General features: G+C 34.5%; 4 protein-coding genes across 10 annotated transcripts; 2 read left to right on the top strand and 2 right to left on the bottom strand.

The window, feature by feature from the left end:
* Positions 1-3,597: 3,597 nt before the first annotated feature.
* On the top strand, positions 3,598-4,642 carry LOC140978002 (uncharacterized). The gene has a single exon (XM_073442713.1). The coding sequence runs from the start codon at positions 3,600-3,602 to the stop codon at positions 4,458-4,460; it is 861 nt and encodes a 286-aa protein (XP_073298814.1). The 5' UTR covers positions 3,598-3,599; the 3' UTR covers positions 4,461-4,642.
* A 3,106-nt stretch (positions 4,643-7,748) lies between these two features.
* LOC140979021 (bZIP transcription factor 53-like) lies at positions 7,749-9,068 on the bottom strand. Its single transcript, XM_073444377.1, is given in 2 exon segments — positions 7,749-8,224; positions 8,226-9,068. Coding segments are annotated over 2 exon segments (420 nt in total). The 5' UTR covers positions 8,550-9,068; the 3' UTR covers positions 7,749-8,128.
* Positions 9,069-10,676: 1,608 nt separating this feature from the next.
* LOC140979019 (DNA replication licensing factor MCM7-like) lies at positions 10,677-16,907 on the top strand. The gene is made up of 15 exons (XM_073444370.1): positions 10,677-10,812; positions 10,901-10,968; positions 11,127-11,186; positions 11,281-11,504; positions 12,284-12,461; positions 12,569-12,691; positions 12,770-12,859; positions 13,211-13,353; positions 13,918-14,095; positions 14,363-14,554; positions 14,632-14,804; positions 15,008-15,211; positions 15,529-15,694; positions 16,021-16,242; positions 16,606-16,907. Exons 1-15 carry the CDS (start codon positions 10,782-10,784, stop codon positions 16,708-16,710), a joined length of 2,157 nt encoding a protein of 718 aa, XP_073300471.1. The 5' UTR covers positions 10,677-10,781; the 3' UTR covers positions 16,711-16,907.
* LOC140979020 (uncharacterized) lies at positions 16,705-19,045 on the bottom strand. 7 transcript variants are annotated; one of them, XR_012175695.1, is made up of 8 exons: positions 18,725-18,971; positions 18,560-18,631; positions 17,889-17,959; positions 17,658-17,787; positions 17,519-17,605; positions 17,335-17,433; positions 16,989-17,139; positions 16,705-16,840 (listed from the first exon to the last, which is right to left on the bottom strand). XR_012175695.1 is itself a non-coding variant. In XM_073444374.1 (7 exons), exons 1-7 carry the CDS (start codon positions 18,860-18,862, stop codon positions 17,101-17,103), a joined length of 636 nt encoding a protein of 211 aa, XP_073300475.1. In that variant the 5' UTR covers positions 18,863-18,971; the 3' UTR covers positions 16,839-17,100. The 7 variants fall into 7 exon arrangements, 5 of the variants coding, with proteins under 5 accessions (XP_073300475.1, XP_073300477.1, XP_073300473.1 ...); XR_012175696.1 differs by having other exon boundaries at positions 17,519-17,550; XM_073444374.1 differs by having other exon boundaries at positions 16,839-17,139.
* Positions 19,046-20,062: the final 1,017 nt, after the last annotated feature.

Raw genomic sequence — 20,062 nt, 5'->3', positions numbered from 1 at the left:
GGGCCGAAATGAAAACAACATGAGAACAATAATATTTTAGAATCATTTTTTTGTAAGTACTATTAACTTGGTTTACATAAATGGTTGGCTAGTTCAAGAAATCATGCCACTAAACAACTAGTAAATCCGATATTATATTACTAAGGAATTTTCAAAGTCAAAAACTACATATTCTGATGCAATAATAATTCACAAGAGCTTTCAAATGAATCTGCGTATATGCATTAATTTTATTCATATGGAGGATTATTGAATAAGTGGTGAGTAGTGAATGAAAGGAAGTGAGAGTTGTCCCACATTAGAAAATGAGGCAAGTATAGTCTTCTTTATTAGCTCCACGTTTGAGCTAAGGGTTTGGGCCCCACCACCAGAAGTTTTTGGAAGAAAGAAAACACTGATAGGTTGAGTTTCGGTGAAACACATGTGCGTGTGGCAAGCCGGCTCGAGCCGGTACGGTGAGGTTTGGAAAATAATTTTTATTTTCAAACCAAAGATTGCATTCGGAAATTTTTTGTGTCCCTTCCGAACTAGTGGTACAAGTGACTCACGACTTATATCTTCCCTCCCTTTGCAAGCATTCGATACTTCTTTTTATTCTTCGGATATATTTCCGGAACTTGAAAGTTCAAACATATACATTGTTTGCTGACATCCAGAACTTGAGGTGCTGCAATTCTGGATCTGAGTTTTTGTATCTTGGAGACGATTGTCAGTCCGTATAGCACTTTCACTGGAAAATTCGTCATATGGAAAAAGATTTTCCTTTTCTCAACTCATGCAACTCGTTGTGCACCCAAGATCAAGAAGAAAGACCAGTAACAGAAAAATATTGAAGAATTAAAAAATAATAATATAATTCTTTTATATAATATGGACTATATTTTTTTAGTTGAATGATATTCTAAATTGTTTTTTATATGTCTGTAGCGATGGTTTTAAGTTCCGTCGCTAAAATCTTTGGTGAAACTCCATTTGAAACTTGAAGCTAAAGAAACTGAAAACATCTCGATCATATCTTGTTCGATTGAATTACTGAAAACACAACCTCTTTGTTGGAAAAACTCTCTAACCCGTCGCAATAGCCCAGAAGCCCTCGAAACTGTAAATATAACCGCAATTGAAAATATATTTCAAACCGAATCGGACATATATCCACAGTATGCCATCGTTCAAAAAAACTAATTAATAAAAATATGCATAATGACGGCATTCAAATATAATTAATTCGATTAGTTCGTTCATTTTGGTTGCATGACTTGACATCTTGGGGTGGTTGCATTGCATGCATACAATGACAGATTATATATTAATATAATTAAATTAAATATATATTTTCGAAGAAGCGAAGAGAAATATAAGTACTCTACTTATATTTTGGAAAACATATAAAATTCTATGTTAATAAAATAAAAATCATGAAATACATAAAATAGAAGCATGTCGGTTGTTAGAGATGAAGGAATTAATATAACTTGATCCTAATTGTATAGAATATTATGATCAAATGGCTAGTTTTTATTGAGTAAACCTCTTGTGATACGTTTTCATAGATTTTTATTCATGAGACGAGTTAACTTTATCCATATTTATGATAAAAAGTAATATTTTTTCATGGTTAATCCAAATAAAATATTTGTCTTACAAAATTGACCGGTAAGACTGTCTCACAGTTTGTTAAAAAAAATGAGTTTTGTACTCATTTAGAATCGATAAAATAATTCAAACGAGCTGCGTAGCGAACATAATTATTTCTTGATTACCAATTAAGGTGAATGAGAAATTAATTGAGTTCAAATTTTATCGAGTAAAAAGATTGAATCGAAATGATTATATATATATATATATATATTAAAAAAAATGAAATCACATGCGTGTGATTTTGTGAAGATTGGCCGAATAGGTAATTGACTTGGCCGAAACAATGTCTTTTTTTTAATAGTGAAATGGTGTATCATTTCATGAAATGACATGTCTCTTGATTCAAGGTTTTTCATCTTCTGTAAATAGGACTCTTTCATTTGCATTCAACACACCAATTTATCTTCTTCTTCTTTCTCTCTAAGTTTAGTTCTATATGCGAATTTTTAAGCATTATCGCTTAAAGTTCAAATTTCCACATACAAAATCTTGAGTTTGATTTTCTAAGCTTATACGTTTAAATTCGAACTTTATAATTAAATTCGAGATTTGTTTTCTAGTTTTGAGTTTTTTAAGCATTTGAACTTAAATCCAAGTTTTGCAAGATTTAGACTCTTGGAATTGGATTTTTAAGTTTAACGCTTAGAATTCAAAATTAGAAAATTTGTATAACATCTTGATAGCATTTAAACATTTTCAAGTTTTCGTGACTTTAAAATTTATAGTGCTACTATTTTGAAGCCGTAGTCGTTGTATCTTGAAAAACGAATTGTCAAGAGCCGTGAGCATCGGGCCGGGCCAATATCATTTTGAGAAAAAATAGTCAAACTCTTGTTTCGACTATTTTCTCATAGCTTTTTGGATCACCAATTTTTTTCTGAGATTTCTCAAGACGAATAAAAGAATACCTACAACAAAATTTTTGTGTTTTTTTATTCATGCATGAGAAGTGTGTACATTTTAAAATTCTTATTGAAAGTGGTTTCATATATATAGAGAGAGAGAGCCCGATCATTATCAAAATTGTTTTTTTATGAAATTGGATGGAGATAACAAACAATATATTCTTTTTATTATTATTATCATTATCATTATTATTATTATTATTATTATTATTATTACAACAAACAATATATTATGGTTGGCAGCGTGTTAGGACGAATTAATAAAACTACATATTGATCAAGTCAAATTCTTTCGGATGTGATAATCGTAAACACGTTTAATCACGAGTTTAATATTGGACCATTTTTAGCTTAGGAAGAATAAATCAATTATCTTGTTTAAATTCTCACATACATTATAATTATATAATTACTCGTTTAATCGATTCGTTTGGTTACGGATCAACTCGAATCGCTAAAAAAATTGACTAAACAATCCTTCTAGAAACTGATATACTTTCTCAGAAAATAATAAAATCTTGAAAAACAATAAAAAGAAAATCCAATATTTTTAGGAAAAATACATAGTGACAAGTTAATCATGTAATAAAAATTTTCTGATAAATCAATCATGAAATAAAATAAAATTATTCAAAATCATTATAATCAACATGTCGGAAAAAAAGATCGATGATTCAAAATTTCCAGTTGCAAGATCGAACCAAGTCTAGCTAAAACCCAATATTTTCAAAATGAAATTAAAAATTACCAGCGAACTGAACTAAATCTTGAAATACATTGGTTTGTCGGGAAAAAGAAGAAGAAGAAAAAGATCTCACCCATCAGAATAACCACTAAAATATACATAAATATCGATGCATGAAATATAAATAAATATATTAAGATATGTATTTCAATGGCGACCATGTCCTATGTCAACTCACTCAACGACCAAACCAGGTCGTGACATCCACTTTAACCTCCATGTTCCTATTCGATCTCATTATTCATCCTTGTATATATATATATATTTATGCAAGCCCAGACCATGTGATCTTGTTCATTCAGGGGCGTTTAATGGAGTTGACGATGAATCAATCACAAACCAATCATATGATCAGTGTCGGCAAGAAAAATGGCGGCGGCGCTGTCATCCGGGATTCTTTCCATATACTCACCAACACCCTCCTCAGTCTTCTCCTCCCTCTCTCGTTCCTCCTCCTCGCCCGAGTCGCCGCCGCACAATATTTCCTCTCCGTATCTAACTACGCCACTCAGCATCCCACTTGTTTACTATGCTCCCTTTTCTTGAACAAGACACACACGATTCTCCATCTTCTCGTCTCTGTGATTAGTGCATCCACTCTCGCCCAAGGACTTACAGGAAAAATCACATTCCTGAGCCACAGCTCCTTGACACGACATCGTCTATACACCGCGTGGATTTTCCTTTGCATGTTACAACTATGTGTCGGGTTAGGTATTGAAGGGAGCATAGCCTCTGGTATAGACGGTTCGAGTTTCGGTCAAGAAAAGGGTCTGCTCTGCAGAGTGGTTTTCTTCTTCGGTCTGCATGAAACGACGCTGTTTTGGTGGAGGACCGTGGTGAAGCCCGTGGTCGATGACACGGTGTTCGGAGTTTACAGGGAGGAGGAAGGATGGTTGGTGAAGGTGGTGATGGGGGTGGGCTTCGGGTGGCTTTGGTGGTGGCGCGTGAGAGAGGAGGTGGAGGCGCTGGCGCTGGCGGCTGATGTGAAGAGGGAGCTGATGATGGGGATTGGGGTGGTGGACTTTGTGGGATGGTGGCTGTATTACACAACGGTGACAATTGGAATGGTTGGAATTGTGAAGGGATTGATTGGGGTATTGATGTTCTTGGCTTGTAATTGTAGGAGAAGGGAGAATTGCAAGCCAACTCCAAATGACGAAAAGGTTTGACTTTGGGATTAGGTATGAATTTTAAGAAAAATTATTCAAAAGTGTTGTATTTTTTAAAAATCAATTTGTTGAGATTCTTTACGTGGTCGTGGATACCAATCAAGAGACCCCGTCGATTTAAATGCTTGTGTTGAATTGTACTCAATCAAGCTATAGAAATAGACAACAAACTAAATATTTGTTCTTCCAATGCGTGGTCATTCTTAGATGAACTAATAATGCATCTGAATAATTAAAGCATAGTTAATTATACTTGGACACAATCCACATTAGTATATGCTATATTGGGAATGTTTTTCTCTATATTATTATATTAAATATGAAAATTGACATATATATATTAATGATCTAAAAGCTAACATTTGACCCTATCATTATAGCAATAAAATTATATGCCTAGTCCGCCAGAGGAAGCCTAAAGATTTATGCTCCACAACATGCGTATTCCATATCCTGCAAATTGTTACGTGTATGCTAACACAAATGCATGTATCCCAACAATAAGCATACATTTACAGTGATAAACAAATCAAGCCAATAAATTTGAATTCAAAGCACATCATTTTTTACAAATAAATAACACATGTTTTGTGTTAGTAAAAAATAGTTGGTTTAATTATGTAAGCAATGAATTCATATTTTTTGTTTTATTTCTATAAACTTCACCTATAAATACTTATTCATTCTCAAATCACACCAAAATACAAAATTATCTCATCTACAATCATAAGTATAGAAGCGAGATAAATGATTTAGTGTGAAATTTCTTAATGACTGTTTATTATTGGAAGTAATAGGATTAGTGGAGAGAATGTGAGTGATAAATCAGAGTGTTCTGAGTGAAATATTTTGTATTCTCAATTCTCTTGTCTTCTTTGTTATTAATAAAGAAGTGATCTATTTGAAATGTTTGGACTGGATGTAGTTTAATTTAGGGGTGAATCACTATAAATATTGATGTCCATCATCGTTTCTTTCCTCAATATCCCAACAATTGATATCAGAGTGAGGTTCTCAAATACTATAGAAAGTTATCGTATGCTATGTGGTTATAGTTTAGTCTGAACTTCCACATCAGAAAAGGTTTTCTAAATAGTATTAAAGAATTTGTTCTTTGGTGTTCAGGCTTTGACAATTAATTTGTTGGTAGCAGTCACAAAAGATTGAGGTACGTACAAGTAAGATGATTAGTCTTAATGACTCTAATTATCAACTTTGGAAAAGTAAGATGCAAGATCTTCTATTCGTCACAAAAATGCATATATCGGTGTTCAGCGAGTCTAAACTAGGTGATAAATCAGATGCCGGATGGAACTTTGAGCACGAGCAAGTATATGGGTATATCCAAAAATTTGTTGATGACATGTACAATCATATTTGTAACGAGACACATGATCGTATGCTTTGGATGAAGTTGGAGACACTATATCTGTCAACCATTGAAGCGTGGTTCATTGCAGCAACTGAGGCATGCAAAGAGCCGTTATGGATGAAAGGGTTTTTGGAGGAATTAAGTTTTGTAGAAAATGAATACTAGTTGTTCTGTGACAGTCATAATGTAATTGATCTTGGAAAGAATCCTTCAATGCATTTAAGATCTAATTATATTGATGTTCGCTATCGTTGGACATGAGATGTATTGGAGAAGAAGTTATAATGGATAAGATTCATGCATACAAAATGAAACTAATATGATGACCAAGATATTGCCGAAATGAAAGTTGGAATGGTGCAGACCTGTTGCAGATCTGATTGAATTCACAACATGTGCTTGAGGAGAAGAATTGCAAAACAAATCAAGCCAACAAATTTGAAATCAAGATACATTGTTTTTTACAAATAATTAACACGTGTTTTTTGTTACTAAAAAATGGTTTGTTTAATTATGTAAGTAATGATGTTTTATTTTTTTTCCCCTAAAATTCAGTTATAAATACCCATTAATTTTTTATTTTCAAATCACACAAAAACAAAAAATCCTCCCATCTACAATCATAAGTGTAGAAGTGAGATAAATGGTTTAGTGTGAGATTTCTTAAGGAGTGTTTATCCTTGGAAGGACATGATTAATGGATAGAAAATGAGTGTTAAAATTAGAGTGTTTTGAGTGAAATACTTTGTACTGTGAGATTTCTTAAGTAGTGTTTATCCTTGGAAGGACTTGATTAGTGGAGATAAAATGAGTATTAAAATCAGAGTGTTTTGAATGAAACATTTTGTATTCTCAATTCTTTTTTCTTCTTTGTTGTTAATAAATAAGTGATATTCTTGAAATGTTTTCAGTGGATGCAGACCAATTAATGGGTGAACCACTGTAAATATTGAAATCTTTTATTTATTGTTAATATTACTTGTGATGTTTCACTACGATATTTTTTTTTTTTTGATACTACAACATGCAGATGCTAGTCAATTTCTGCCAATCAAATCAAATTGGTCGGCCAGAAAAGTTGCAATTCCACTTTAAAATACTCTTTTCGCACCTATTATCAAGATATAAGAACAAGTATGAGTAAGTCATATTTTTCTCGCCCATAAAGATGTAGGAAGCACTCTTCTTTATTTATGTTTCCGATCAGTTACTCACCGGAAAGAGTATTAAAACCAAATTCATTGGCCAAAATTATTGAACGTATCATCATCAATTATTGATCTAAATTACTCCACACANTGGTCTATTTGGTTGTAAGCCCTGGAATGGTAATATTTTTCATGATCTTGGTGTCGGGCCGTAAGATAAATTGAATATTCCTGTCTATATGAGAGGGGTGTTATTCCGATTCTTTCATTGATGACTTTAGCTCGACGAGAGAATCTCAACCGTGATCAAATTCGCTAAAAGCAAATTCCAAAGTACCAGAGATACTTGGTGCGTGGATATGGAGAAATGCCGCTTTTCACTGGATGTATGAATATATACAAACTTTACGAGAACAAGAAGCAATGCAATCATAGCACCAGAAAAGATCCACCGTGAGGCCAAATTCCAAGCATAAGCAACGAAAGATCAAATTTTATTTATTATTTCCTACAAATTGAAATATTACTGTAAAAACAAATTCAAATATAATCAATAACATACGAAAAAGAATGGGATGCAGATACTGGCTAACAAGCATGCCCACGATGAGCAACTCTCTTAGGATCTAGTATCATATCGCTTGGTTTGCCAGCACCGTAGCAAACCAAGCATGAGCTAAAACAATCAAACGAGGTACTGAAAGCATTTCAGAAAATAGTCCCCATGTCCATACTGATGCCATTGATAGATTAATGAAAATGCATTCGTATGTGCTAAAGCATATTAATAAATGATAGAAAATAAAAAGAAAACATAGATCAGACGTTGACAAATATCGGTTTTTCTCTAAAAGATGATAATCGCTTGGCACTAGCAATGAGTATGAGCGCCGAGCAAACAGGAATGAAAATTGATCACTTATTCCAAAGAAAACAGATAACATCGGCACCAAAGAAAATTACATACAACAAGCACATCAACATCAAATTCTAAGAAAGGAACTAAAAGCTTTTCAATATTACAAAACCCAAGGGTCCTGATAGGATCATAGTGAAAACATTACAATAACATAACTACCAATCAAAGTTTGACCAATAGATACAAACAACCATTGGAAAATCGATAGCGCTTCCAACTTCTGCCATTATTAGTACCTGAAGATATCAGCAGAAGCTGGAATAGGCTGAACAGGGCAAGGTAGTTGCCACGGTTCGAGCAAAGCCTCCGGTACACTGGGAATATATATCAAAGGCCATGCCGCTCACCTCAGACGCAATAAACAGAACAGAGTTGAGTGATTGGAGACGACCAGTCAGCTCCGAACCCTGAGCCCTCAGAACATTATTCTCAGATGAAAAATTGAGGTACATCTGAGAGGCACTGTCGATCATCTGCCTAAGCTTTTTGTTCTCCTCATGCACTTGCTTCTCTTGAGCAATCAGCTCATCCAAGTGTTTCTGCTTCCTCATTCGGGATCTACGAGCAGATTCCCGGTTTGAAATCTTCCGCTTCCTTTTCCTTTCATTGGCATCGGAACTAGAACTAGTTGGGAGCTGTTTTGAAGCCATGCTTAGGTCTTTAACCCAATAAAATTCGAAAATGATTGGGTCTTAAGGTTAATATATATAATATATAAATAATGAGTGTGTCTAGGTTGGATCAGTGAATTGGGAGGTTAATTGGTCAAGAGAATTTATCTAACTCAACAAATTTAGGGTGATTTCGTAGGGGCTAATTCATGAAAACACGTAGAACCAGTAGAGAAACACTACGGAGAATGAGTGAAGAATTCTAATTCTACGAATGAGAACAGCGTGTGTCATATATTTTCCGGGAGGAAGAAACGCAAATTCATAGAAACAGAACTAGATATTAACTGTGCAAATTATATGAAAAAAAATGAAACACTGGACCTGTGATGTAACGAGCCAGATTCGATCAACCTGCCGATGAACAAAAAACAACAATAACGAATGAAAATCACGCAATAAATCGAAATCTATCCGAACAAAAACACGACAAAATAACTAGGAAATGAACAAAACAAATTAAACATAAACAATAAAAATCTGAAAAAGTAAAGGAAAAAAAAAAGGACGAAACAGAGAAAGAAAGAGGCTTACCTTTAAGAAAGCAATTGCAAAAGTGAGCGAAAAGAAAGTTACAAGAGAGTTGAGAGGGGGTATTTATAGGGAACACGGAGGGGGGTGGTTTAGAAAGTTAATATTGATATTTTAATTTAGTTTATATCACTTGGCTTTGCGGGTCGGTGAATGACCCATCATCATCATCATCTTTATCTTCTATGTTATATTATTAAATATGTGAATTTTAGATTAACTATACACTAAAGTATAGTTTGGTACAATACATAAGAAACGGATTGATAAATAATCATCTTTATCCCATATTTGGTACATTTTTAGAAAGTCCATGATAATACCATGAGCCCGTGATAAATAATTTTATACAAAGATAAAACATCCTTTTTATGAGATATGATACTTTTAATTTAATGATAAAAACACCACAAATGACTTAATTGCCCTCAATATATAAAAATCCCACCGTCCCATCAAATAAATATTTTTATTTATTTATATATATTATATAATATGATAATTATATAAATGAACTATAGATAATTATATAAATGATTTTTTTATAAATCTCAATAAAATTATTAGTATCACTCAATTAACATTAAAAGTTGATACTTGACTTGACTCACAAAATCAATGGTTCAAGTATCATATTATATAATATATAAAATTAGATAAAAATAAATAAATCATGCAAGTACTGTCGGCGTATGAACAGATAAGAAATATGAACTCAAGGAACAACTTTGAAATTATAAAATTTATTATGATAAGGTTAATTTTGTCATTACAATCTAATATATAAATTTAATCTCTCTTAGTAAAATCATACCAAACATTACATTTAAACAACTTATATTATATATTACATGTTTATCCTATCATGTGTACCAAACTATGCCTAAAATATTTAATTTCATGATTATCTTTTTTATCCTACTAAAAACTTTATCAAGTCACTCCATATTTTACATAGAAAAAAATCTACATAAAACTTTCTTTTTAAATCGAACAACTCTTCTAAATTGAAAATATTTCATGTTAATTGTTTAGTATTATTTGATTAAATTGAAAGTAATAATAACACATGTAACGCGTGTGCATCTTTTACGAGTTATTATTAAGTATGTGAGTATTTTCATGTTGTGTGAGGTGTAACGGGAAGCACATATATGATTGGTATGTAGTATGTAACTTGAAAAAGATAAAAAAAAATTGAAATTTATAATTTGATTTGCAAATCAAAGTTTTTATTTGAAACGAAATATCGAGTTTATGATCTAACTGTAACAAAATTCTTTGTAATTTAAAAATTATATAGATTTTAACTTTCTAGTTATTTAAGCAGTCTTCCTTTTTATTGTTTATAGTTTAACAGTGCTCTCTTCGTTATATTTATATAAAGTGTATAGATTTTTTTTGTTTATGTCAGATATATGGTTCATAAATAAAACCAAGATATTTACAAAAAGAAACCCCACAGGCAGATTGTCGGATGTTTGGAGTATTTTTTCAAATGTTAGAGGTGGGGAAATCATTTTCAGAACCTCGAGGGTCAAATTGTGAAAACGAACACCCGCTCTCTCTTGCACGGAGGCCCCTGTTTCCCGCCAAAAAATCTGATCACCTCTTCTGTTCCACTTCCTTTTTTTTTGCCGCCAATAGCAACCAACACAGCGAGACGCAGAAGGCGGCGCCATGGATGATCTCAACTTCAAGAAAGACATAGGTAATCTACCTCTTCAATGTTCATTACGCTTTTTTGTGTGTTCTAATCTGCACATGTAGTTCACTGGATTTTGTGTCGTGTGTTCCAGAAACCGCGAAGGATTTTCTTTCTAACTTTGCAGATCCGAATGGTGAAGCCAAATACATCAACATCCTTGTGAGTTTCCATAATTTTTCTTCCTTTTTCTCTCTCATTATGGATTCGGGATACCAGAGTATAATATGAGCTTAATGGTGGATATTTGGTGCTTTAGATCTTCATATATTGTGTATTTTTTTAAAAAAAAATTATTTTGCTGATTTGTTGATTTTCAGCAAGATGTAGCTAATCGTAGAGCTAAGGCCGTCCAGATCGAGCTAGAAGACCTAGCTAATGTGACGTTTCTTCCCTTTCAGTTTTATCAAATGCCAACAGTTCAGAATTAAATCTTTTTGATTTAGGGTTTTCATTGTATTTTTTAAAAATTAGTATAAGGACTTGGACGAGGAATTTCTGAGGCGGGTCACCGAAAACACGCGGAGATATGTTGGGGTATTTGCGACTGCAATTGACCAGCTTATGCCGGAGCCAACGGAGGTCTTTCTGGATGACGACCAAGATATTTTGACGACTCAGAGATCTGAGGAAGGAACTGAAAATTCTGATCGATCTGATCCACAGCAAAAGATGCCTATGGAAATCAAGCGAATATTGTAAGATTTATCCAAGAAATTTGGATTTTTTTTAATTCTTATTTGATTGTCATAAAATGCTCGCTGTTTTGATTGTTCGACTGATTTTGCGAGTCCACTATTTATCGGAGAAAGTAGAAAGGAAAGGCAACATTATATTTCGTGTTTCTCCTTTCCAGTAAAACCTATATCTATTATTGAAGCTTATAGTACAACAAACAAAAATATGCTTGCACAACTATGTACTTACATCGTCCTTATTTTTTATATTTGTAATACCAGAGAAGTAAAAGTTTATTTATATTTTCTGCTGAATGAAATCCAACATCTAAAAATTGCTAAACCAATTAACTAGTATTTATTGAGTTGATTGCATAGGAGAGGAATACTTGGAAATGATTATTAGACTAGAGCGGTGATGGTTTAACCTTGAAGCCGAGTGTTAAAAAACAGAGGTTGATTAGGTTGCTTCATTAGATTGTTTTTCAGGGGCTAATATCCGTAGTTATTAGAAGTGGAAGGGGGCACTACACAAGCAAACCGATACTTTTTCATGGTTTAAGGCACATGCTTCATCAAAGTATTTCGCCTTACCTTGTGTCGAGGCTCAAAGGCAGAGTCTCAACGAGCCTTGAGCCTAGGCTCGCTCCTTTTTGGAATTTAACAACTATGCTAATGTCACTGTCACAAGTTTGATTCATTCCATGAACTAGAGGCAGTATAAGAATTGTGACCACGATTATCTGCTAAACTTCTTAAGAAAGGAAGGGGAAGCTAACGAATTATCTTCTGAAAACCAGTGAAGTTTACATTAAAGCATCTTCAAAAGGTCGGAATTTCACCATTAGGGAGGTCAAAGCTGCATATATCGGTCAGCTTGTAAGGATATCTGGTATTGTGACACGCTGTTCGGATGTCAAACCATTAATGCAGGTGGCCGTCTATACTTGCGAAGAGTGTGGATTCGAAATCTACCAGGTTTTGTATTTGCTATGTGCTTGACTTCATCCTTGACTTTGTATGCTCAATAATCTGCTGTTTTTCTCTTAAAAAAAAATAATAATCTGCGGTTTTATTTGACTCAGGAGGTCACTGCCCGAGTATTCATGCCTCTATTTGATTGTCCATCTGCTCAATGCAAAACAAATAGGGCAAAAGGAAATCTTATTCCCCAGCTCAGGGCATCAAAATTTTTGAAGTTTCAGGAGGTTAACACTCACCTTTAGAGTGGCAATTCAATGAACACAATCCTGAGTTCCTTTTTCATAGAATTAAATCGATTGCAGGCCAAACTTCAAGAGCTAGCTGAACATGTTCCAAAAGGGCACATTCCTCGGTCCATGACTGTTCATTTTAGGGGAGAGCTTACACGAAAGGTTGGTGATATCTGTCATCTTTTAAGTGTTTTTCTTAACCTAAATAAAATTGATGCATGTCTACAAGCTAAGGCGTGGAGTCTAGGACCTCGGGTTGTGGAATCTTGATGTCGCAAACTCAAATTATTATGCAAGCTTGGAAAAGTTTTTTTGAAAACAATCAGAAATTATAGGGATTTACCCACTTGAAATAGTTTAGATATAACTAGACCTCTCTGATTTTTGTTTCAGTTTGAAACCTGACAATCAACATAGAAGATAAGATTTTTTTAAGAATTATTGAAGATTAGATTTTACTAGTTAATAAAAGGGTCAAAGCCTTTCAACTTATGATCATTCTCGTTATTGCAGGTGGCTCCAGGTGATATTGTCGAGTTGTCGGGAATATTTCTTCCAATGCCATACACTGGATTTAGGGCTATGCGAGCTGGATTAATTGCAGATACGTACTTGGAAGCCATGTCTGTCACCCATTTCAAAAAAAAATATGAAGAGTAAGATATTTCACTATTTCTTATATGTGTTTTTTTTTTTGCTACATGGGAATAAAATGTCAATGAGATTCTCGACAAGGTTTAGCTAGTTAATTCTGCAGTTCTGGAGAGTGCCACAGCGTACTTACTGATTCATTATAAATGATGTCTTATTTTGGTTTCTGGATCACAAAATTTTGTGGTAAAGCTAAAGAAAACAAGTGTTCATAGATATAGAACGAGGATGCCTTGTCCTGCCATCTTACCTTCACCGGGAGTAAAGTGAAATGTATTGGGTTTTATTATGCCCTTCGTATCAGATTCCTTTCCTAGTGAATCTGGTGTAATCTATTTTTATATTTGGATAGAGTAGAGACAGGAAAACAGTACGACAGATGTACTCTGCTGGTAATACCCAACCCCAAATTATCCTTTTCACCTTTCTTGTCACTCTGTTGAGAAAAATATCCTCAAGTTCCATGAACAGGGTGAATTCATTGTTAGGGTATTCTTTATGGTTACCTGTCCAATTGATTCGTGACAAAGAGCTTATTAGTGAAACTAAATGATTGTTGCTGTTTGTAGGTATGAACTCAGAGGAGATGAGGAAGAGCAAATTGCTCGCTTAGCTGAGGATGGTGACATCTATAACAAATTGGCTCAGTCATTGGCTCCCGAGATATTTGGGCATGGAGATATTAAAAAGGCCCTTCTTCTTCTCCTAGTTGGTGCTCCACATCGAAAATTGAAGGATGGGATGAGGGTACTTTTTTTTTGACATTACCTTTTTTACCCTTGAAGAATCTGATTATGAAAGTTGCCCCTCTTTCTATTTGTTTCTGTTTTATTGCTATAACGCACACATCAGTGCCTATTTTTTTCTGCCCGAGTCAAATGCATCAGTTCTTTGGACATGATAAAACGTACCTGTCTATCAGTTCCACCTTCGAAAGCATCTATCTTTCATTTGGGAATCTTATAGTGCTTCTCATGGTTTTGGCATAATAACATTCTCTTTATCTAAATGCAGATTAGAGGAGACCTACACATATGTTTGATGGGTGATCCAGGAGTTGCAAAAAGTCAGCTTCTCAAACACATAATTAATGTTGCCCCAAGGGGTGTTTATACAACTGGTAAAGGAAGTAGTGGAGTTGGTTTGACTGCTGCTGTTCAGAAGGATCCAGTGACGAATGAAATGGTTTTGGAAGGTGGTGCTCTGGTGAGAGCACTGATTGAAGGTGTCTTTTTCTATCTTCCGAAAGCAAATGGAGTGTTAATAACTGTTGCTTGCATCAGGTACTTGCGGATATGGGTATATGTGCCATTGATGAATTCGACAAGATGGATGAATCTGATCGTACAGCAATACATGAGGTAATGGAGCAGCAAACTGTTAGTATTGCTAAGGCTGGCATCACTACATCTCTGAATGCACGGACTGCTGTCCTTGCTGCGGCTAATCCGGCCTGGTATACTTATCATAAACTCAATGTCACTGTTTTTGTTTTGTGTTTTAGTATGTCACACCACCAATCTCATTTGCATTTTTATACTTATCTGGACTATAATACAGATGCAAGGCTGGTTTAATTCGACCAAGCTACAACTAATTATTAATCAATAACTTTCATTGCCCACTCTGATATTTTTCAGTTTCCATGTTTATGTTAAGGGGAAGATATGATCTTAGGAGAACACCAGCTGAGAATATCAATCTCCCCCCTGCTCTTCTGTCAAGGTTTGATCTCCTGTGGTTGATCCTAGACCGAGCAGATATGGATACGGATCTTGAAATGGCTCGGCATGTTCTCCATGTTCACCAGGCGAAAGAATCTCCTGACCTTGGGTTCACTATCCTTGAACCATCGGTCCTCAGGTAAATCCATCAACAAATATTTCATAGATTTTATCACCCGAAAAAAATAAGAAATTAAATATTTATCTAGAAAAATTAATGCAATTATTTCAATAAGAACTCCAAGAATGTGGGGAGTAAAGTTCTTTGGTTTTTGCATTGATCTGTTGCTAAGGCTTTGTACGAGAATCATTTAGTAACATTGTTATTAACCAAGTTTAAAGAACCCGATATTCTTAAATGGATGACATGGTCCTTGCCGCACAAATTCCATTTGATCGAAAACCTTAAGTGTAAACTGCACTAGTTTGAACCGAAAAATTTATCATGATATCTAGGGCATATATATCAGCTGCAAGAAAATTGTCCCCCGCAGTACCAAAGGAGCTGGAAGAATATATAGCCAGCGCATATTCAAGCATCAGGCAGGAGGAAGCAAAATCAAGTACCCCCCACACTTATACAACTGTTAGAACTCTGCTAAGCATTCTCAGGATATCGGGGGTGAGTACTTTATCGATCATTCAATGTTGACCAATGGAAACTCTTTAATCGTGCTGTACATTGGTCAACAGCATTCTCATGATAACATGATTTTTTTCAAGCGTCTTATTGATCAGTCAATATTTCATTTGTAAAGAATTAGTTATATTTTTTGGACCCTCATTCAACAGCAGTAGAAGGCAATATACCGTGGATGATCTTTTTTCTGGATGGAATTGCAAATCTCAGAAGATAAAAATTCTCTTAATTTGGCCTTTCTAGATTAAGGTTGCATAACTATACTACAGAACTTTAAGTGGGATGGAAACTTATATTGATCTTTTCAGGCTTTAGCAAGGCTAAGATTCTCGGATTACGTTGCTCAGAGTGATGTGGATGAGGCACTTAGGTTAATGCAAATGTCAAAGTTCTCTTTGTATTCGGATGAACGCCAAAGATCAGGGTTGGATGCGATTTCTGATATATATTCAATCTTACGGGACGAAGCTACTCGGATTAACGAGATGAATATAAGCTATGCCCATGCGCTCAACTGGATTTCAAGAAAGGTTAGATTCTGAAAAAATTGAAATACATAGTATCTTACAATTTGGGGAGTACCCATGTGAAAGCAGTACCAGATGAAGTTTATACACTGTTACTGAAACGTTGATTAACCCCTCTGAGTGGGAAATGCTAAGTAACTGAAGGGCGAAATGCACACTGGTTATAAAACCTATGTTGGTCAAAAATTGTTTTGCTTTTGTGATGACAATATATTCGTTATTATCGCTAGTCATGAGACTTGCTCTTGGTTTTAACATTGATACAGTGAAGCCCAGCTTAAAGTTGGTCAAAAATTGTTTTGCTTTTGTGATGACAATATATTCGTTTTTATCGCTAGTCATGAGACTTGCTCCTGGTTTTAACAGGGATACAGTGAAGCCCAGCTTAAAGAATGTTTAGAAGAATATGCAGCCTTAAATGTGTGGCAGATCCATCCGAACACATTTGACATCCGTTTTATTGATGTTTAAGCAAGTTATGCCTGCCATCAAGCATTCCGCCCTAGCCGCATGATGGAGCAAAACAGCTCGCTATTTGAACTAAATGGCTAGGTCAGGCATTACCAGCCTTACTGTTGGTTGGCAAGTGAAGTGAGACATCCTGTAATGACTGCGTATCATCTCGATCTTCCTTGTAAACTTATAGACTTAACTATGCAAAAAATCCACAGCTTTTACTCTTCATTGGAAGAAGATACATTTGCTTCAGTTTATTATTCTATCTCTACCTGTAGAAGAAATTGCTATACCTTTAACCTACAGAGGGAGAAAAAAGAACATAATTGCACACGGCATGTACAAGAGGAATGCACAGATGAGCTTTATTATGGTTGTGATTCGACATTATTATGCTGCCCTTTTTCATCTCTCGTCAGAACTCGGTATGTTGGTGACAGATCTCTGAGATTAGAGGTTAAAAAAAAAAAAAAAGCGATTCATTTGTGTCACAGACATCTCTCAACACTGTAAATATTGGAAGTCTTAATCGAATAAAAAAAATTCTCTAAATTTTAGAGAATATACATGAAATTTCCGGCATCCATAATACAACCAATTTCCCTCTTCCCCCGAATGAATGAACTCGAATAAGTATACCTGTCGATGATGATGCCTGATGCTGTTGTGAATTGCTGCAATAACCCGAAGTAAAACGTACATGGGAAGAAGTATGCCACTAGCTTTAACAATAAGAAGCTGCACAGTTATTTCAAGAATTTTAATTTGGGTTTTTTTGATAATGCATACGAATGAATTATACCAAGAAATGGTAGGGAATTACTGTAGGCAGTGACGATGGGTAACCCCCTGACACTGTTCCCGAGGCAAACACAGCAAAACAATGTCGTATCAGAAGCAATGCGGTTAACTGCAAATTCAGCAAACATACACACAATTTTAGAGTAAAAAAGAAGACTCACAATGAGAGCCACTGATCTGCAGCAAGCAGCACTTCTGTCAGCTGCTGATGCACACTCCGAGTATTCAGTTTCAAGAATCTCTCCCACATTCTCTTGTTCTCGATTAATTCTTGGGATTTCCAACCTTCCCCTAACAGTATTTAAAACATCGACTTGACTTATTTTTCATAAATAATCAGCTCGGCAAATTCCATTTTAAACAAGAATCCCGGCGCAGAGAACACTAAGTACCTTATGGTTACTATCGTCGTGTCGATTAAGTGTGCCTTCTTCGGCTGTGATGTGTACCCCGGTTCAAATTTCTGCAACCAAATATCAAATTAGGACAAACTAAAACATTTGATGCTGGACACCTAAACCCTTTTCACTAATTTTTAATTACTATATTCAATATATATTGAACCTCACAGGCAACAGAAACAAACAGGTAGACGAGAAAGAAGATAGATTCTAATGTCCCACTCATAGCTAAAGGAAAAAAGAGGTGGGGGTACTGATTTTTTATTAAAAAATTGCCAAAGAAATACAGCTGAGTTGCATTCCTTCCAAAAAAAAAACTAATCCGTGGTACAAATACATACATTGAAAATTAAATGAATCAAGAGAAAAGAGTTTTAGAAGAAGGTGAAAACATAAATAAACATAATATTTTATTTAATACACACACACACACACACACTAAAATTTATGAGTTCTTTTTTAGACAAAAACACCTTCAGGAAGAGGCTCCAGCTTTCTCACACAGGGGCAAGAAACACACAGAAACAACAACTAAGGGGAAACAAATCCAATATTTTTATATTAAAAACATGTGAATAATTAGTATTGTTAATATGATCGACAGAATTAATATGGAAAATCCCAGCGATCATATTCTTGATTTGATAGAACAAAATTTGCACCTGCAAGCAAATTTCACAAATAGTGTTTCGCTTTTCATTGCACCATCTCTGTATGCAATCTCTGTGAGCAAACTGAAAACAGAGCAAAACCAGAAACAATCATATTCAATATCATGAAGGACATAAATTTCCCAATAATAATAATAATTATCACGAAACACAAACCTTGACAGTTCCGGTGCAAGCGCAAGGAGCCTCCAAGCTTTTACAGCTTTCGGACTCTTCTTCATGGCATATTCTGCATATAGATTTTGTAGAACATGATCTTAAATCATCTATATTCACTAAAACATCAACACCCATGATTTTCTTTCTGCTGAATTGTAAATTTTTTCCTGAACCAGGGGATTTGTGATTTCAAAAATTTGTTCTTGGAGAATGTTTCTGCCTTCTGGGGTAGCTCACCTATGTGGAGTTCTTGGGGAGCTTAAATGATTAGAAAGCAAATGACCAGATTAGGATCTATTTATTGTATTACTATCATAATTCGTGGAAAGGAAAAAGGCCCCCCAAGTTTTCATGAAATAATAGAAGGGACCAATAAAAATATGTTTCAAAAGTAAAAATAGAATTTTCATGCCTTGACATACAATAATAAATAACACTGTTTGTCAGTGTTATATTTGAAGAGAGATTTATGTCCAAAAAAAACAGTTCGATTCTCAGGAGTATTTTTGTGAATTTTCCACGTGTTTGATTAGAGACAAAAAGATTTAGATGAACCATAAACTGTTAGATTTTTTTATATATATAACACGTGCTGACATTTGTGTATATTCCCTTCGCACACCTCAAGCGATTTGACTCGAGCAATTAGCCATATGTCGACACGACGCCAGTCCAAATTTGTCGAAATACCAAAATGGGCCCAATTCAGACGGGGTCTAATCGGCACACTAAAACCAAAAACTTCATCAAATCCTTATAAGAAAACATGTGAGATAAAAAAGTCATGAAAACAAAATTGCATCCGATATCAAATAAATTAGCACATTAGTTAGTTCTACTAAAATACTAATGATTCAAATAACTATTTAATGTTTGTGTTCACATGATATCATCTTGTGGACATCACACCATATGAGATAAATTTAAAAAGTTGTCATATTAAACGACATAATCATGTGATCATCTCAGGTAAAAAGTGTGTTAGGTAAGGTGGGGCCCGTTGAATAAAAAATTAAGAAAATTGGTATCCCACATCGATTTTTTCTGAAAGCTGGACGAGGGAATTAGTTATAAATAGAGCTCAATTCCTTCAATTATATTATCCCAAAATCAAAAGCTTTTTAGTTTCGATAAAAAGATATTGCATAGAATTTAAATCAGCCTTTCACCTCGAAGATTGAAGATGAATAAACAACCTTAGACCTCAGAACGACAAGGAAAAATTTAAAGTTGGTACTAACGAGCCTTTAATTTCTCAATTTCAAGAATATCAACATATTTGGGAAAAATTTAAAACATGAGTATGTATCAAACCAACCATAATCTGGGTTGATA

This window comes from Primulina huaijiensis, chromosome 6, assembly GCF_012295235.1.
Source record: "Primulina huaijiensis isolate GDHJ02 chromosome 6, ASM1229523v2, whole genome shotgun sequence".
NCBI lineage: Eukaryota > Viridiplantae > Streptophyta > Magnoliopsida > Lamiales > Gesneriaceae > Primulina > Primulina huaijiensis.
This window is presented reverse-complemented; position numbering and strand designations above follow the sequence as displayed.

Coding starts and splice junctions, on each gene's coding strand:
- LOC140979020 (XM_073444372.1), bottom strand. CDS start 18,862: ATGGGTGTTGATGTTTTAGTGAATATAGATGATTTAAGATCATGTTCT. Junction 17,960..18,559: donor TTTGTGAAATTTGCTTGCAG/GTGCAAATTTTG, acceptor ATTTGGTTGCAG/AAATTTGAACCGGGGTACAC. Junction 17,434..17,518: donor ACCCATCGTCACTGCCTACA/GTAATTCCCTAC, acceptor ATAACTGTGCAG/CTTCTTATTGTTAAAGCTAG.
- LOC140979019 (XM_073444370.1), top strand. CDS start 10,782: ATGGATGATCTCAACTTCAAGAAAGACATAG. Junction 12,462..12,568: donor GTGGATTCGAAATCTACCAG/GTTTTGTATTTG, acceptor TATTTGACTCAG/GAGGTCACTGCCCGAGTATT. Junction 15,695..16,020: donor GCATTCTCAGGATATCGGGG/GTGAGTACTTTA, acceptor TGATCTTTTCAG/GCTTTAGCAAGGCTAAGATT.
- LOC140978002 (XM_073442713.1), top strand. CDS start 3,600: ATGGAGTTGACGATGAATCAATCACAAACCAATCATATGATCAGTGTC.